Genomic DNA, 20,032 nt, shown 5'->3' with positions numbered 1-20,032 from the left:
TACTGGACTTTTTAACAGTAAAATCATTTCTGCTGCCCAGAATTTGAAATACTGCTTAAATTTTCAGAGATTTTATGCCAAACGTGCCGCCTTCAGCACACCACTCGCCTGACAATGGTTCAATTAATATATCTATGATATGGCATTTACTCATTCTTGTAGTAATGCAGGTGTCTTGTGTTTGTGACTTTTACAATTCATCTTGTCTTATCCAGTCACATATGTATAATATGGAGAAAATACCATCATAAGGGGTTTCACTGCTGTCAGTTGTAGTGTTATAGGCAGTAATCCTTGCAATAGGTTACTTTTTTTTTTTTTAACTAATGCTTTTGCAGCTAACGTCCCTCCTGCCAGGTGGCTGTATGTAGCAGAACGAAGTTCTGCTAGTAATCATCTACCTTTCACTAATGGAGGATCATTTGCTCTTTCCATTAAGCATCCTCTAGAAGTGACAGGGGTATTTTTCCCTTCCATTTTCTGTTTAGTTTTAGATTATAACATTATATATCTTATTTCAGGTTTTCCGGGAGCAAAGGGTGTACCTGGAGATAGAGGAGCCCCTAGCCCAGTTGGGACAAAAGGTCGTCCAGGTCCTGATGGAGATCCTGGTCGCCCGGGAGAGTTAGGACCTCCTGGATCGCCAGGTCCTAGCGGACGTGATGCTTTGTCTGGCTTCCCAGGATCTAAAGGTTGGGACTTTAAAATAATGTACAATGTGCTAGAAACTGTATATATATATATATATATATATATATATATATATATATATATAAATAGGCTTTAGAAAAATGAGGATGCAGCACACTAAAAGATGCGGGTGCAGATCAAGCCAATATGAACCGGCACCTGGGTCCAATGCGATACAAAGATGAAAGAAGGCCAGCAGCACACCACGGATTTCAGCAGAAAACGTGAAGTTTATTCACCCAGTGTCAGCAGCGACGTTTCAACAGCTTGTTGCTGTCTTTCTCAAGCTATGTGCACATGTGTTACAGGCTTACAATATAAAGGTGCATCAATTAAAAATGCAATCAAAGCAATTTATCCATACAAAGATAGAAATTCATAGGTGCAATAGTCCATCTTAATAAACAAAGTACATAAATAGTGTCTCAAAAGTTGCAGGATACAGTACATATAACAGTTGTGGTCAGGACCTAAACGAGTGGAAGATGCCCAACCACCACCCCCCTACCTAATTGGCCTGAGGTGTGCCTTGGCCTCACTAGGTCGGTATGCCTGAAAAAGGGGGCATACCCTGAATGTGATGGTTGAATGACTGAATGAAGAATGGGAATGGGTGGGCAGGGGACGTCCGAATGCCGACGTGCTGCCTGGGAGAGCCAGACTGCTTAAGACAGGTACCGGCCCCTCCCACAAATCCAGGCTGCCTGGGAGAGCCAGACTGCTTGAGACAGGTACCGGCCCCTCCCACAAATCCAGGCTAGCCTGCGGCCAGCCTTAACACTTGTGGTCAGGACCTAAACGAGTGGAAGATGCCCAACCACCACCCCCCTACCTAATTGGCCTGAGGTGTGCCTTGGCCTCACTAGGTCGGTATGCCTGAAAAAGGGGGCAAAACCCACCAGTGAGGGAAGGATAGGCCTGAGGTGCTAGGTGCTACTCTGCCAATGTACTGAATGCTTGGACCAGCTCCGCTTGTGGCTTCGGGATATACCGTACAAAGCACCCCGAGCGCCAGCGCCCCAAGTGTTTAATGATATGCACAGGGACTCCATGCTTGGACGCTGCGGATGCAGCACCGATGCGGAAAGAATGCCCCGAGAATTGAGCCGGATTCAATCCTACACTGGTCAACAGGATGCGAATATGTTTGATGAACTGGCTGGACGTCAGTGGACCAACAGGGAATGGAAGTAATGGGTCAGTGGGGCTGTGAAGACTAAGGGCCAGCAAGAGGTTGTCCAAGACTGTCACTGGACACTATGCGTTTGTGGTCTGGAAGAACTTAACTACATGGCCGGGACCTACCTGCCTTGTTTTGTTGTGAGGCAACTGCAAATGAGTTACTGCCCATCCTGACTAAATCTCCCTTGCGGAGAGCCACCGCCCCTTGTCTGGCCTGTGTCACTTCACCTGGTCTTAAAAACCCGTAAACGCCAAGTACATCGCCGCCTTGATCACCAGGCTGGGAAGGACTCTGAATGATGAGAATGTGAGAACTTCCGACAGGCTACGAAACGTGTCCACCTTAATAGGTCGACGGACCGACTTGACCGTGACCTGGCTCTTTTGAATGCCTCTGAGGATGGCCTTGATCGGGTGAGCTGAAAATATAGAGGGTCTGTCTGGCTCTTGAAGTGCCAAAAAATGCTACACCCCAGCCAAATATAGCCTAATGGTGTTGTAGGATAAAGCCAATACCGAATGACAATAAGGCACGAAAGCCACCATATACTTGACCTGACCTGTGTCACCTCTAGGATATGCCAACTTAAAGTTCGAAAAAACCACCCACGCTCGGCGGTACGACCGCAACGTACTGGCCGACAAAGACTTGGTAATGAGTGAACTGGCGACCACCATCAGAGAGTCTAATCCAAGACCAGCAGCCGCCAGTCCGGTACCGGGGTGTCCACTGAGTCTGCTTCTGGGTTCTGTAAGAAAAAGCGAGAAAAATCAAAACGAGATAAAGCATCAGCTGCAACGTTGCTGACCCCGTCCAAAAACCGGGCATGAAAATGAAACCCCCGTTCCAGAGCTACCCAGGTCAATCTACGCATGAAAGACATGATAAGTAACGATTTAGATCTGCCCTTGTTAATGATCTCTGCGGTCGCCATGTAGTCAGTGTGGAAAACCACCGTGTGACCCGACCACCTATGCCCCCAGACTATAGCAGCTGCTACGATAGGATAGATCTCGAACAATGCCGACATCTGAGAAAACCCCGGCAACTGTAGCACGTGTGTGGGCCATGAGCCGGCGAACCAATGTGAGCCAAATATGGCCGCGAAACCTACCGAGGCAGCCGCGTCTGAAAATACGTGTGGAGAATCGGAAGTGGCCCTCGGAATAAACATGGAAATGCCGTTCCACCCACTGAGAAATCTGTCCCACATGAACAGATCTGCTCGGGCGTTCGCATTAAGATGCACTGATGCGTCCAAATCACTGGTCTGTTGTAATAAGACTAGCAATCTTGAAATGAATGCTCTACCCTGAGGAATGATCCTCATGGCAAAGTATAACATGCCCAACAGAGACTGCAATTCTCTCTTGCAAACCTGAGACATGAGCAAGGAACGGACACCTGATTTGATTCTGTCGAGTTTGTCTTGTGGCAGACTGGCTGACATGGCACGTGAATCCAGAGAGATCCCCAAGAACGTGACAACCTGCGCAGGCCCTTCTGTTTTGTGTTCGGCCACTGGAATGTTTAACTCCTTGAAGACCTGCAAGAGAACCTGCAAGTCAACAGGTGCCTGTGAGGGTTCTTCGATCAACAGAAAATCATCCAGGTAGTGAATGACATTCTGGCAACCCTGTTCCAACAAAATCCATTCCAGTGCCTGCGCTAACCTGTCAAACAGACTGGGGCTGCTCTAGGAACCAAACGTCAACTTGGTGGCGAAATAGTACGCATCTCTCCATTTGATGCCATGCCACTGCCAGAGAGATGGGCTAATGGGCAGCAGTTTGAACGCATCAGAGACATCTGCTTTGGACAGCCAAGCCCCCATGCCTGTCTTGAAGAATGACCTGGATAGTCTGGTCTACGGAAGTATACTTCAAGGAAAATTCCTCGGACGGAATCAACGAGTTGAGACTAGGAACGTGGGAAGAATGTGGAGCAGACAAATCATAAATCAAACGAAATTTATTGGAATATTTTCCCTGCACCACCCCCACCGGGCTCACCCTCCAAGTGCAGAAAGGAGGGGACTGGAAAGGACCAATGATGAAACCCTTGTCCAGCTCAACTGCCAAGAGTGAATCCACCAGACCAGCATGTTTAGAAGCCGACTGCAAGTTGGGGCATTCATGAGTCTGCTGGGGCAAGGTGATGAGCCCAGTGTGAAATCCCCGTGAAAACCCTTCCACCAGGAATGTACGGAACGGCTGAACCGGATGAAGCCGCAGCAGCTGGTCTAGTGCCTCCACATTCACCCGGCTCAGTCACGCCAGCTTCAATGTGCAGACCGTGACCGGATGTGCCCTAAAACATGTGGCACAGACATGCAGGAGCCTGCACTGGCTGAAGTTGCAGATGGCGTAGACCACTGCAAACAACACAACAAACACCACAAAACAACAACAAAAAAAAAAAAACGAAGAAAGAAAAAGAGAAAAAACAAAACAAAAAAACAACCTGTTAACCCTACGACCTGCTGCCCGTAAGCTGACAAACAAGATGACGGAATCTAAGCCCCTCTCCTTCCCCCCCCAGCAGCGTGAAACGATTGAACGAAAAGCCTTCGAGGCTGACAGGGAGTATGATAGTCATTTCCACCGACGTATGAAGCGAGCCCGAGTTTGTGTGAATCTGTGACGTGGTAGATTAATTAAAAACGAATACTGCGGGCTAAAGAACCTACAGACGTGGTAGGTGATGTATGTAAGTATAGGATTTGTGGAAAACAGACCGTATGACGTATGACACTAGTCTACGAGATGAAACGGGGTGTGTATGTCGTGCGAGCGTGTAGCTGTATTGGCGGATGTACCTATGCTAGAGGTGTATGGATGAAGCTTGGTGGATAAAGGTTTTTTTTTTTCTTTTTTTTTTTTCTTTATTTGAACAACCCACTTTTTTTTTTTTTTTCTTTATTTAAACAAACCAGTTTTTTTTTTTTTTTTTTTTTTTTTTTAACAATCCACTTGTACCCTTTTTTTTTTTTTTTTTTTTGTCAAACTGCCTGATGTGCGAACTATGTGTCTAAGGTATGTATGTAGTGTATGTGATGAGTGCCAAACATGTGCACAAGCAGCAACCTTGTAAGTAATCAACTCAGTAATGGCACCAGGACCCAGCTGACGGAATCTAAGCCCCTCCCCTTTCCCCCCCCCCCCCCCCCCCCAGCAGCGTGAAACGATTGAACGAAAAGCCTTCGAGGCTGACAGGGAGTATGATAGTCGTTTCCACTGACGTATGAAGCGAGCCCGAGTTTGTGTGAATCTGTGACGTGGCAGATTAATTAAAAACGAATACTGCGGGCTAAAGAACCTACAGACGTGGTAGGTGATGTATGTAAGTATAGGATTTGTGGAAAACAGACCGTATGACGTATGACACTAGTCTACGAGATGAAACGGGGTGTGTATGTCGTGCGAGCGTGTAGCTGTATTGGCGGATGTACCTATGCTAGAGGTGTATGGATGAAGCTTGGTGGATAAAGTTTTTTTTTTTTTTTTATTTGAACAACCCACTTTTTTTTTTTCTTTATTTAACAATCCACTTGTACCCTTTTTTTTTTTTTTTTTTTTTTCGTCAAACTGCCTGATGTGCGAACTATGTGTCTAAGGTATGTATGTAGTGTATGTGATGAGTGTCAAACATGTGCACAAGCAGCAACCTTGTAAGTAATCAACTCAGTAATGGCACCAGGACCCAGCTGCCAGAGTTTAACCTGCTGAGCCCAGATGACTCGCAGCCCCTGTATGAACTTAGATACAGGTTATGCTGAGACAGGCAATGAGCTCCAACTATGTGACAATGCTGCCAAAACTTGAATTGCATGTGCCTGAACGCAGTGAGGAGAAGCGATCCTCTGGCACACTTCCCCCTCTCTACACCCCCTCCTACCCTCCTCCACGTTACCACGCTCCCCGAACAAAGCAGTTATCATGGAAAACGACCTGAACAGCTTGCAGACTGAAGTGAAAGGTACACCCGGCTTCTCTGAGATCCGACTCGTGCAGGACGCTTGCTGATGACGTCACACCCGGAAGTAGCAGACGTCCGAATGCCGACGTGCTGCCTGGGAGAGCCAGACTGCTTAAGACAGGTACCGGCCCCTCCCACAAATCCAGGCTGCCTGGGAGAGCCAGACTGCTTGAGACAGGTACCGGCCCCTCCCACAAATCCAGGCTAGCCTGCGGCCAGCCTTAACACGTGTCCAATAAAAATACATAATGTTTACAGTGTAGGGCAAGTACTGTAATTGCCCCTAATTAGTGCAGGTGTGTCCACATGATCCCAAAACATAAAAAACTCACAATCAGCTGATGATCGTATAGAGCCGGCATCGCGATCTCAGTGGCGTCCCTATTCGGTCTCTGCGCATGCGCGAAAAAATCAGTCGCGCGATACTTCGAGCGCAGAGAAACTGACTAGCGACCACAACAAAGATGGCCAGGCCTGTCTCCCGGTCAGTGTGCGCATGTCCGTGTGTAAGTATCGGCCTCCCAGCAGTAGTCACGTGATCTAAGTCACATGATCGGATATCAACAGGTACAAGAGCTGTAATAAGGAATCTACAGATTATTATATAAGTCTGGACCACTGTATACCCTGAAATCCCACAGAATCCTTTCCATTATGTGCACGGTAGGGTGATTATATGGCCAGTAATAGGGTTGATAGGACGTTGGGCCCTGGATTCCCACAGTTGTACTTCTGTGGGATTTCAGGGTATACAGTGGTCCAGACCTATATTATAATCTGTAGATTCCTTATTACAGCTCATGTACCTGTTGATATCCGATCATGTGACTTAGATCACGTGACTACTGCTGGGAGGCCGATACTTACACATGGACATGCGCACACTGACCGGGAGACAGGCCTGGCTATCTTTGTTGTGGTCGCTAGTCAGTTTCTCTGCGCTCGAAGTATCGCGCGACTTTGATTTTTTCGCGCATGCGCAGAGACCGAATAGGGACGCCACTGAGATCGCGATGCCGGCTCTATACGGATCATCAGCTGATTGTGAGTTTTTCATGTTTTGGGATCATGTGGACACACCTGCACTAATTAGGGGCAATTACAGTACTTGCCCTACACTGTAAACATTATGTATTTTTATTGGACACCTGTTATATGTACTGTATCCTGCAACTTTTGAGACACTATTTATGTACTTTGTTTATTAAGATGGACTATTGCACCTATGAATTTCTATCTTTGTATGGATAAATTGCTTTGATTGCATTTTTAATTGATGCACCTTTATTTTGTAAGCCTGTAACACATGTGCACATAGCTTGAGAAAGACAGCAACAAGCTGTTGAAACGTCGCTGCTGACACTGGGTGAATAAACTTCACGTTTTCTTCTGAAATCCGTGGTGTGCTGCTGGCCTTCTTTCATCTTTGTGTATGTATGTGTATATATATATATATATATATATATATATATGAAAAGAAAAAGAAAAATTACCAGCAAAATTATGCCGGGTGCAACTCCCCAATAGTTCCTGGACTAGAAACTATGAAATTGAAGAAAAAAGGTAAGGATGCTACAGTCTTCAAGTGAAAGTGAATCTTTAATTACACCCAACAGCTGTTGGGTGTAATAAAAGATCCACTTTCACTTGAAGACTAGAGTGCTGCCTTACCTTTTTTCTTATATACAGTACAGACCAAAAGTTTGGACACACCTTCTCATTCAAAGATTTTTTTTTATTTTCATGACTATGAAGGCATCAAAACTATGAATTAACACTTGTGGAATTATATACATAACAAACAAGTGTGAAACAACTGAAAATATGTCATATTCTAGGTTCTTCAAAGTAGCCACCTTTTGCTTTGATTACTGCTTTGCACACTCTTGGCATTCTCTTGATGAGCTTCAAGAGGTAGTCCCCTGAAATGGTCTTCCAACAGTCTTGAAGGAGTTCCCAGAGATGCTTAGCACTTGTTGGCCCTTTTGCCTTCACTCTGCGGTCCAGCTCACCCCAAACCATTGGGTTCAGGTCCGGTGACTGTGGAGGCCAGGTCATCTGGCGCAGCACCCCATCACTCTCCTTCATGGTCAAATAGCCCTTACTTTCAAAGTTTTCCCAATTTTTCGGCTGACTGACTGACCTTCATTTCTTAAAGTAATGATGGCCACTCGTTTTTCTTTACTTAGCTGCTTTTTTCTTGCCATAATACAAATTCTAACAGTCTATTCAATAGGACTATCAGCTGTGTATCCACCTGACTTCTCCTCAACGCAACTGATGGTCCCAACCCCATTTATAAGGCAAGAAATCCCACTTATTAAACCTGACAGGGCACACCTGTGAAGTGAAAACCATTTCAGGGGACTACCTTTTGAAGCTCATCAAGAGAATGCCAAGAGTGTGCAAAGCAGTAATCAAAGCAAAAGGTGGCTACTTTGAAGAACCTAGAATATGACATATTTTCAGTTGTTTCACACTTGTTTGTTATGGATATAATTCCACATGTGTTAATTCATAGTTTTGATGCCTTCAGTGTGAATCTACAATTTTCATAGTCATGAAAATAAAGAAAACTCTTTGAATGAGAAGGTGTGTCCAAACTTTTGGTCTGTATAAGAGAGAGAGAGAGAGAAAGAAAGAGAGAGAGAGAGAGAGAGATTTATAAACTATAAAATATATGCATTTTTTTTTATTTCCAGGTGATAAAGGCTCTCCAGGTTTGATTGGCTTTCCTGGAATGCCTGGTCTGCCAGGGCTTCCTGGTGGTGTTGGAATAAAAGGATCTTCTGGATTTCCTGGAAGAGATGGCATTCCTGGTCTGAATGGGAGAAAAGGAGAGCAAGGTAATAAAGACCCTGTTTCTTCAGAAACTTCTGTTGGGCACAGTATAGTCTCAGATATATCCTCTTTCGATTTATCATCTTCTTGTGTTACCTTGTTTGCAATTATAATGCTTTAAAGGGGTTCCGATTGTTACAAAAAAAAGAAAAAGAAACGTTGTGAAGCCAGTACGCATGGCACATGACAGCTGAGGTAAGTGATAGGCTGCAGTGGTCACATGCAGGTACAGGACATCGTCGCTGGGAGCCTGTAAGCAAAGACGGGTGGGGAGCCACTGGAGCATCTGTGCTTGATCTGCAGGGGATTTAAGAGTTTAGCATATTTAATATTTTGTTTGCCGCTTCTTTTTTTTAAGGCTTATTTCCATCCCAAAAGGTTATGTCATACAGATGGGATATTCTATAACCTTCTGATCATTAAGGCCTGATGGGAAGATCCACCAAAGGACAGGTGGGAGACCCATCAGTCAGACTCACATTCTCCTCTCCTTTGAGGTCTTGCTTTGCTGACTTGATGGTTCAACAGAGACCCTAAAATATCTAATGTTTATGGCCAGACTCGGACTGGCCCACAGGGGAACAGGTGAATACCCTGGCAGGTCCCTAAGCAAGGGTGGACTGCACTACATGTAGATAGGCAGTGTACAGCATCTCAAAAGCCTATATCAAAACGGGCTAAATTATTTAAAAAACTATTGTGTTATTTAGACGCATCAGTTCACTTTGTGAGCAGACAATATAGCTACACAGAGGGCCTCTAGAATGAATTTTACTGGCGAGCCCTAGGAACCCCAGTCCGACACTGTTTATTGTATATACTAGTTATGGCAAATATCTTAAATGTTTACTTGTCAAAATACCTCTTTAAAGGGAATCTGCCACCAGCGACCTCCCTATCCAGCTGTCTGCATAGTCACATAGCTGTGGTTCATCTGAATAAAATGCTGTTTTTCCTGATTAAAACACTTTTTTTCTTTTGATCTGAGGCTACGTTCCCAAGTTATGATAATATTTCTTACTAGGCAAATTAGGCCTTTTGTGCAGTGAGGGTGTCACCATTGTTCTTGTTGCACCCAAGCTCCACTCCGTTCTGTGGCTAGTCCCTCCCTCGCTGCTTCGTCACTGCCTGGCCCTGTCAATCGGGGCTGGTAAAAGAAAGGAGTGGAACCTGGGATTAACAAAAGATAAACAGCGTTTTAATCAGGTGAACCTCCAACTATATGTCTATGCAAGCATTTGGATAGGAAGGTCGCTGGTGATAAATTTCCCTTAATCGTATAGTTGAATGCCAGGCCATGCTGTTTGTTTGGCAAATCTGAGTAGTCTGCATTTTTGGTCAGTATGCTTTCTATACACTTATTATACTTGCGCTTTACAGTTACTGTTATACATTGTTAGGCTACTTTCACACTCGCGGATCAGTCATGGATCTGCACAGACGGATCCGCACCGATAATACAACCACATGCATCCGTTCAGAACGGATCCGTTTGTATTATCTTTAACATTGCCAAAACGGATCCGTCTTGAACACCATGGAAAATCAATGGGGGACGGATCCATTTTCTATTGTGCCAAATTGTGTCAGTGAAAACGGATCTTCCCCATTGACTTACATTGTGTCAGGACGGATCGGTTTGCCTCCGCATCGTCAGGCAGACACCAAAAAACTGATGCATTCTGAGCAGATCCTTATCCATTCAGAATGCATTAGGGCAAAACTGATCCGTTTTGGACCGCTTGTGAGAGCCCTGAAATGGATCTCACAAACGGAAACCAAAACGCAAGTGTGAAAGTAGCCTTAGTTGTTTGATATTTTATGTGCATTGCTATGCAGGGTAAACTATGACTTTTTATAACCAAACTCGGACCCGATGTCTACTGCAATTTAATGAAATATTGTTACTTTACTATAGTTTTTTTCATTTTCCTAAGGCCGCATGCACACGGCCGTTGTTCGGCCGTTCCGTGCATTGGAGACCAAAATTGCAGTCCCCAATGCACGGGCAACATCCGTGCAGCGGGCCGGACCCATTCAACTTGAATAGGTCCGTGGTCTGTCCGCACCGCCCAAAAATATGACGTCATATTTATTTGCGGTGCGGAACAACGGAAAGAAACACCACAGAAGCACTCCGTAGTGCTTCCAGTGTTCCGTTCCGTGACTCCGTTCCGCATCTCCGAAATTGCTGACCCATTCAAGTGATTGGGTCCACATCCGTGATGCGTGGTGCACACAGCCGGCGGCCGTGGATTGCGACCCGCCGTTTGCAGCCAGCAATACGGCCACGGCCGCCCAACGGTGCGTGCAAGAGGCCTAAAGCATTGTTAACTCTTGCTCCAATAAAAGTAGCTTGTTCAACCATGTCTGTATTTTTCAGGCAGTACAGGTGATCCAGGCCCACGAGGCCCTGAAAAACTTGTAGACCTTAGTGAACTGAGAGGAGATCGTGGTGACCCAGGAAGAGCAGGGCGCCCAGGTTTCCCTGGACCAAGAGGTAATATTTAGCTACCTGTTTGGTATGTCTTATAATTTTCTGAAGCAGAGAACTTCACATTACAGTAATAAAGTGATTCAGGGCCATAGCATCTGTTACTGAAATGTCAGTGTTTTGATTCATTTTAGGTGATAAAGGATTTCCTGGTGTTCCTGGTTCATCTGGACTTCCAGGTTTGCCAGGTTCCCCGGGGCTAGAGAAGGGTAGACCTGGAGATGCTGGTTTCCCAGGAGCAAATGGAAGGCCAGGTAGCCCTGGATTGAAAGGAGCACAAGGAATCGTAGGTTTTCCGGGGATGCCAGGACCAGTTGTAAGTCTTCTTTGTAAATTTGCAGTGTGGACAATTATAAGTGACATTTTCTTAGGGTGTATTTACTGAGCTTTACTGCTGATACACAGTGGAACAGATTTATTAATCCTATAGATGACTAAGGCTACTTTCACATCTGCGTTTTTGCTGGATCCATCATGGATTCGTTAAAAACGCTTCAGTCACAATAATACAACCGTCTGCATCCGTTATGAACAGATCCGGTTGTATTATGTCTAAAACAGCCATGATGGACCTGTCTCTAAAACCACTGTAAGTCAATGGACGGATCCTTTTTCTTTTGTGTCAGAGAATATCAGTGAGTCATGATGGATCGGTCTTGCTCCGCATCCCAGGACGCACAAAAAAACGCTGCTTGCAGCGCTTTTGTGTGCGTCATGGGAAGGCACTCAAACGGAACGGAATGCATTCGGGTGCAGTCCGTTCCTTTCGGTTCAGTTTTGTCCCCATTGTACCACTAGCAACATGACACTCACATTTTAAAAATATTGGTTTAAATGGAACCATTGTCTTGCAAAGCACAAACCAAACCTGAAAATATTATTGTGATCACAGTTATCACCATTATATGTCATTTACAGGGTGCAGAAGGATTACCTGGAACCCCAGGTTTTGCTGGCCCCTCCGGTCAACCTGGAATTAAAGGTGATTATGACATGACAATGCTTGGACATGACCCGTAATTGAATGAATTAACCAACTAACTGTTGTGTTAGATTGACCACTGATCAATAGTGAATGACATGGCATTCTCCAACGCATCTTAAAGGGAACCTGTCACCTGGATTTTGTGTATAGAGCTGAGGACATGGGTTGCTAGGTGGCCGCTAGCACATCCGCAATACCCAGTCCCCATAGCTCTGTGTTCTTTTATTGTGTAAAAAAAAAACGATTTCATACATATGCAAATTATTCTGAGATGAGTCCTGTACATGAGATGAGTCAGGGACAGGACTCATCTCAGGTTAATTTGCATATGTATCAAATCGTTTTTTTTTACACAATAAAAGCACACAGAGCTATGGGGATTGGGTATTGCAGATGTGCTAGCGGCGATCTAGCAGCCCATGTCCTCAGCTCTATACACAAAATCCCGGTGACAGGATCCCTTTAAAGTGGATCCATCACATAAGCATGCTGAGGGCTGCCTGTATACTAGTGACTTATTATAGATGACTTACATGAATTACAAATTATTATTTTCTCTTTCTCATTAAAGGTGAACGTGGAGAATCACTGGGACAGTCTAGTATTCCAGGGCCCAAAGGAGAACCAGGAAATCCAGGTAATGTTTTGTAAAGTCATTTTACCTAAAAGGTTTTAATTTTTAATTCCAGTTTAATATTGATAGCCTCATGAGGCCATCAATATCTAATCCTCATGAGGCCATCAATATCTAATCCTCAGTGGTCCCACAACCCCTCTGATCAGCTATTTCAGAGTAACTAGTGAAGCCGGCACTAGAACTACACAGTGCTTCCACTCTGTAGTAGACAGAGGTGGTAACTGCAACTCTTCTCTCACTGAACTGATTGGAACGGAGTGAGATCATAAGTGCATACTTGCCAACTTCCATAAGTGTCCTCCAGGAGGTCTCAGTCTGTACTAACAGACCATGCCTCATTTTTGAACTTTTTTCTAATTGGCCACACCCCTTTTTCAGTCCACAGCACCACCCCCTCAATGCATGTCTGGACATTACACTTGAATTTGATATTGCAGCATCCTGTAACCACATACAGTTAAAGTTCATTCAGTGCTTGGGTGATTTGCTAACTGTTCCGGTAGTCCAGAAGGTCTCTTCTTTCTCTGAGAGCCTCCTAGAGGTTCTATGGGGGTTAGCAAATATGGATAAGGCCTCATGCACACGACCGTTGTGTGCACCCGTGACTTTCAATGGGTCTGTGGAAAAATCGGAAAATGCACCGTTTTGCAGCCGCATCCGTGATCCGTGTTTCCTGGCCGTGAAAAAAATATGAGCTGTCCTATTTTTTTCACGGCCAACGGTTCACGGACCTATTCAAGTCAATGGGTCCGTGAAAGAACACGGATGCACACAAGATTGGCATCCGTGTCCGTGATCCGTGGCCGTAGGTTAGTTTTTATACAGACAGATCCGAAGATCCGTCTGCATAAAAGCTTTTTCAAAGCTGAGTTTTCACTTCGTGAAAACTCAGAACCGACAGTATATTCTAACACAGAAGCGTTCCCATGGTGATGGGGACGCTTCTAGTTAGAATACACTACAAACTGTGTACAAGACTGCCCCCTGCTGCCTGGCAGCACCCGATCTCTTACAGGGGGCCGTGATCAGCACAATTAACCCCTTCAGGTGCGGCACCTGAAGGGGTTAATTTTGCTGATCACGGCCCCCTGTAAGAGATCAGGGCTGCCAGGCAGCAGGGGGCAGACCCTCCCCCCCCTCCCCAGTTTGAATATCATTGGTGGCCAGTGCGGCCCCCCCCCCCCTCTATTGTAATAATAGGTTGGTGGCCAGGGCGGCCCCCCCCTCCCTCTATTGTAATAATTCGTTGGTGGCACAGTGTGCGCCCCCCCCCTCCCTCCCTCTATTGTAATAATTCGTTGGTGGCACAGTGTGCGGCCCCCCCTCCCTCTATAGCATTAACAACATTGGTGGCCAGTGTGCGGCCTCCCATCTCCCCCCCCCCCCCCATCATTGGTGGCAGCGGAGTTCCGATCGGAGTCCCAGTTTAATCGCTGGGGCTCCGATCGGTAACCATGGCAACCAGGACGCTACTACAGTCCTGGTTGCCATGGTTACTTAGCAATAGTACAATAGTAGAAGATTCATACTTACCGGCTGCTGCGATGTTCGTGTCCGGCCAGGAGCTCCACCTACTTGTAAGTGACAGGTCTGTGCGGCGCATTGCTAAATGAACTGTCACTTACCAGTAGGAGGAGCTCCCGGCCGGACGCAGAGATCGCAGCTCCCAGGTAAGTATGAATCTTTTACTATTGTACTATTGCTAGTAACCCGCTGCCACCAATGATCGGGGGGTAGATGGGAGGCCGCACACTGGCCACCAATGTTGTTAATGCTATAGAGGGAGGGGGGGCCGATGGGGGGCGCACACTGTGCCACCAACGATTTATTACAATAGAGGGAGGAAGGGGGAAGGGCGCACACTGTGCCACCAACGAATTATTACAATAGAGGGAGGAAGGGGGGGGGGGGGCACACTGTGCCACCAACGAATTATTACAATAGAGGGAGGAAGGGGGGGGGCGGGGGGGGCACACTGTGCCACCAACGAATTATTACAATGGAAGGGGGGGGGCACACTGTGCCACCAACGAATTATTACAATAGAGGGAGGAAGGGGGGGGGGGGGGGCCGCACTGGCCACCAATGATATTCAAACTGGGGAGGGGGGGGGGTCTGCCCCCTGCTGCCTGGCAGCCCTGATCTCTTACAGGGGGATATGATAGTACAATTAACCCCTTCAGGTGCGGCACCTGAGGGGTTAATTGTGCTGATCACGGCCCCCTGTAAGAGATCGGATGCTGCTAGGCAGCAGGGGGCAGTCATGTACACAGTTTGTAGTATATTCTAACTAGAAGCGTCCCCATCACCATGGGAACGCCTCTGTGTTAGAATATACTGTCGGAAATGAGGTTTCACGATCTAACTCATATCCGACAGTATATTCTAACATAGAGGCGTTCCCATGGTGATGGGGACGCTTCAAGTTAAAATATACCATCGGATTGGAGAAAACTCCTATCCGATGGTATAAAAGGGACTCCAGACTTTACATTGAAAGTCAATGGGGACGGATCCGTTTGAAATGGCACCATATTGTGTCAACGTCAAACGGATCCGTCCCCATTGACTTGCATTGTAATTCAGGACGGATCCGTTTGGCTCCGCACGGCCAGGCGGACACCAAAACAACTTTTTTTTTCATGTCCGTGGATCCTCCAAAAATCAAGGAAGACCCACGGACGAAAAAACGGTCACGGATCACGGGAAAACGGAACCCCGTTTTGCGGACCGCAAAAAAATACGGTCGTGTGCATGAGGCCTAAGTGATATAAGTCTCAGAATATTGGTATAAACACATAAATAGCCATTTCAAACCCAGTAACTTAAAAAAATCACAGACACATAAGTTTTTTTAAGAATAGTGGAAAAATTCTAATCATTTTACGGCCATGAATCAATAGATGGCTGGTAATAGGGATGAGCGACTCGACTTCGAATGAAACATCTGAAGTCGATTCGCATAAAACTTTGTTAGAATACTGTATGGAGCGAGCACTCCGTACAGCATTAGAATGTATGGGCTCAGATGAGCCGAAGTTATTACTTCGCGAAGTCTCGCGAGACTTCGGGTAATAACTTCAAAAATTCATTTCTACTGTTAAAAACCTTTTCCTGAACTCGGGTTCGGTTCCTAGGTATCACTGAGCCAATACATTCTAATACTGGAAGGAGTACTCGCTTCGCACAGTAGAAGTTTTATGCGAATCAACTCCGAAGTCTATTCGCTCATCCCTAGTTGGTAACCCTGCTTTAACCTCCTAGCAGTCACATTAACATTGGAAAAACCGTCTCAAAACTGTCACTTTTTTATTGTAGATTTTTAATATGTGTTGGAAGTTAGGATCTCAATAGCGGAAGAAAACGCTTCAGTTTTGTCCCCATTCATTGTCAATGGGGACAAAACTGAACTGAACGAAACGGAATGCACCAAAATGCATTCCATTCCGTTTGGTTGCGTCCCCATCGCAGACAGAAAAACGCTGCAAGCAATGTTTTTCTGTCCGTGATGTTGTGCATAGCAAGACGTCCTGACACACAATATAAGTCAACGGGGACGGATCCCTTTTTTCTGACACAATCTGGTAGAATAGAAAACTGATCCGTCCCCCATTGACTTTCAGTGGTGTTCAAGGCGGATCCGTCATGGCTATAGAAGACATAATACAACCGGATCCATTCATGACGGATGCATGCAGTTGTATTATTGTAACGGAAGCGTTTTTGCAGATCCATGAGGGATCCATAAAAAACGCTAATGTGAAAGTAGCCTAAATCTTGTTGGCACACAATTGCATTTTTAACTCCTTAGTAACATAATTAGTTTTAATAGAGTGAGCACTGAAAAAGAATGTGGTGGTGGGAGGTGGAATATTCCACAGATTATTACAGTGCTTAGTGCTGATTTGTGAGAATCAGCAAGTGCAAAGACAGAGCACCACTCCCCGTATAGCCATTAACGGAACTACTTAACCGTTTGGTAGAAATGCACAAGCTAGAGAGGAAAGTATCCGCGTGGAGAGTGTAAACACATCTAACACGGGATGGTCTAGAGAGAGGTGAGTATATGGTTAGGTAATTAAAATGAAATATGTTATAAAAAGGTAATCGATATATTCATCATTGATAAAGATAATCTAAAAAACAACAAGGAAATAAATAATAAAATAAAATAATGGTGTCAACTCACTTCGCTGGGGGTTGTCAGCAGGATAAGCTTAAGACACCTGAGACATTTAATCCCCCCGGCCAGGATCGCATGTAGAATGTTGGAGACTAAAGGCAGCACAGTCCTCAGGTGGCTTCAGGTCAATCTCTTTATTGGAAGAATATATGGCTCATATATTTTATTATTTATTTCCTTGTTGTTTTTTAGATTATCTTTATCAATGATGAATATATTGATTACCTTTTTATAAAATATTTCATTTTAATTACCTAACCATATACTCACCTCTCTCTAGACCATCCCGTGTTAGATGTGTTTACACTCTCCACACGGATACTTTCCTCTCTAGCTTGTGCATTTCTACCAAACGGTTAACTAGTTCCATTAATGGCTATACGGGGAGTGGCGCTCTGTGTTTGCACTTGCTGATTCTCACAAATTAGCACTAAGTAGTGGAAAAATCTGTGGAATATTTCACCTCCCACCACCACCACATTCTTTTCCAGTGTTCACTCTATTAATACGATTAAGCGTTTAGTAATGCTAACACTATTCTCAGCAGCCTTCCCCCACTTTACTTTTACATTCCCTCTTGGATACTACCTTTTCTCTTAGCCATCACTGCTGGCACCCAAAGGTTACACACACTCCTAAAGGGGTTTCACCTATCCCCTGAATATTTGTTTAACCTCCTCCTTTTTTTTCTATTTATCTATTATAATTAGTTTTAGCCCTCTGTGTTCCAGCAGTCATAACATTTAAATTTTTTTCTTCTATTTAATTTTATTTTTTTGTAGGATTAGTTTTAGGATTTTTAGAAACAATTTTTGGGTATATATACTGTATGAAATAACGTTTATTATTTTATTTTTAGAGAGAAAAATAAAAAAAACAGCTCCCCAACTGCCCCCCTCCTCCTCCAAACTGAAAGAAGAGGGGTGTGGCTGCTTTAGCTGCTCATATTTCTGGATAGGTAGCAGCCAGAGATATGATACAGTCCTGATCAAAAGTTTAAGACCACTTGAAAAATGGCAAAAAATCATATTTTACATTGTTCGATCTTAACAAGGTTCCAAGTAGAGCTTCAACATGCAACAAGAAGAAATGAGAGTGAGACAAAACATTTTTTGAGCATTCAATTAATTGACAATAACGATTAAACTGAAACAGGCTGTTTTTCATCTGATCCAAATTTTAGGACCACATGCCTTTAAAAGGCCAAATCTGAGCAAAGATGTGGATTCATTGTCATTTTCTGTCAGGTAGTCACACTTTGTGATGGCAAAGGCAAAAAAAACTCTCCCTTTTTGAATGTGGTCGGGTTGTTGAACTGCATAAGCAGGGTCTCTCACAGCGCACCATCGCTGCTGAGGTGGGACGCAGTAAGACAGTCATTTGGAATTTCTTAAATGATTCTGAGGGTTATGGAACAAAAAAGTCAAGTGGAAGACCCAAAACAATTTCATCAGCACTGAGCCGGAGGATCCAATTGGCTGTCGGTCAAGACATTGGATGATCCTCGACCCAAATTAAGGCCCTTACTGGTGCTGACTGCAGCCCCATAACCATCAGACGGCATCTGAGACTGAAGGGCTTCAAAAACAAAAAACGTCTTCAAAGACCTCGTCTCCTTGAACGCCACAGAACTGCTCGTTTGGACTTTGCAAGAGAGCCCCAAACATGGGACATTCAAAGGTGGAAGAAAGTTTTATTCTCTGATGAGAAAAAATTTAACCTTGATGGTCCTGATGGTTTCCAACGTTACTGGCATGACAAGCAGATCCCACCTGAGATGTTTTCTACACGCCACAGTGGAGGGGGCGCCATAATGGTCTGGGGTGCTTTTTCCTTCAGTGGAACAATGGAGCTTCAGGAAGTGCAGGGGCGTTAAACGGCCGGTGGCTATGTCCAGATGTTGCATAGAGCATTCCTCATGACTGAGGGCCCTCGTCTGTGTGGTAATGACTGGGTTTTTCAACAGGACAACGCTACAGTACACAATGCCCGGAGGACAAGGGACTTCTTCCAGGAGAATAACATCACTCTTTTGGCCCATCCTGCGTGTTCCCCTGATCTAAATCCAATTGAGAACCTTTGGGGATGGATGGCAAGGGAAGTTTACAAAAATGGACAACAGTTCCAGACAGTAGATGGCCTTCGTGCGGCCGTCTTCACCACTTGGAGAAATGTTCCCACTCACCTCATGGAAACGCTTGCATCAAGCATGCCGAAACGAATTTTTGAAGTGATAAACAATAACGGCGGAGCTACTCATTACTGAGTTCATGTTTAGAAGTTGGATTTCTGTTTTGGGGGGGGTTTAGTTTTTTTTTGGAGGTGTGGTCCTAAACTTTTGATCAGCTAAAAAACAGCCTGTTTCAGTTTATTCGTTGTTTTCAATAAATTGAATGCTCAAAAAATGTTTTGTCTCACTCCCATTTCTTCTTGTTGCATGTTGAAGCTCTACTTGGAACCTTGTTAAGATCCAGCCATGCTAAATATGATTTTTTGCCATTTTTCAAGTGGTCTTAAACTTTTGATCAGGACTCTATATAAGCTGACATTCCGAGCTTTCAAGCCATACCAGAAGCACAGTATTATATTCACTACATGGGAAGATATTGCTGTTAGAAATTGGGATGCAGTGAATGTAGCTGAAAGTGAAACCAAAAGCGGGTTTTACAGCGTTTATTCCAGACTCGATTTCTAACAGTGATATCTCCTGATTCTGTTGAGTTAATGCCGTAATTTGTCTTGTATGCCAGCTTTCAAACAAGACCAGGCCCATGTCTCTAGCTGCTACCAATCAGGAGATACCAGCAGCTAAAGCAGCTCCCCCTTTCCCCTTTTTTCCGAGCTGGGCTCTGGCAAAACGGTTAAGTGCTTTTCTTAGAGCCCGAGCTGAGTTCAGGGAAAACTGTTAGGTGGTTAAAGTGGTTTTCACACCTTGAATGCCCTTCGTATGTCATCCAGCAAAGGGCATTAATCACCTATGTACAGGACAAGTGGCACATGTCTGATTGCTGGGGGCCCCACCATGTAGATACCCATGATCA

At 44.9% G+C, this 20,032-nt stretch overlaps 1 protein-coding gene across 4 annotated transcripts in view; it reads left to right on the top strand.

Annotated features, from left to right (window-relative positions):
• Nucleotides 1-20,032, top strand: part of COL4A6 (collagen type IV alpha 6 chain) — a 271,820-nt gene that overhangs the window by 216,270 nt on the left and 35,518 nt on the right. For all 4 annotated transcript variants that reach the window (XM_040442327.1, XM_040442329.1, XM_040442328.1 and 1 more), the window contains 6 exons: nucleotides 522-692; nucleotides 8,554-8,697; nucleotides 11,076-11,192; nucleotides 11,321-11,502; nucleotides 12,105-12,168; nucleotides 12,743-12,808. In XM_040442327.1, the coding sequence (XP_040298261.1) occupies nucleotides 522-692; nucleotides 8,554-8,697; nucleotides 11,076-11,192; nucleotides 11,321-11,502; nucleotides 12,105-12,168; nucleotides 12,743-12,808 (744 nt within the window). The remainder of the gene's footprint in view (nucleotides 1-521; nucleotides 693-8,553; nucleotides 8,698-11,075; nucleotides 11,193-11,320; nucleotides 11,503-12,104; nucleotides 12,169-12,742; nucleotides 12,809-20,032) is intronic.

This window comes from Bufo bufo, chromosome 8 (assembly GCF_905171765.1).
Source record: "Bufo bufo chromosome 8, aBufBuf1.1, whole genome shotgun sequence".
NCBI lineage: Eukaryota > Metazoa > Chordata > Amphibia > Anura > Bufonidae > Bufo > Bufo bufo.
Note: the sequence above shows the minus strand (reverse complement) of the source record. Positions and strands in the feature narration are given on the sequence as shown.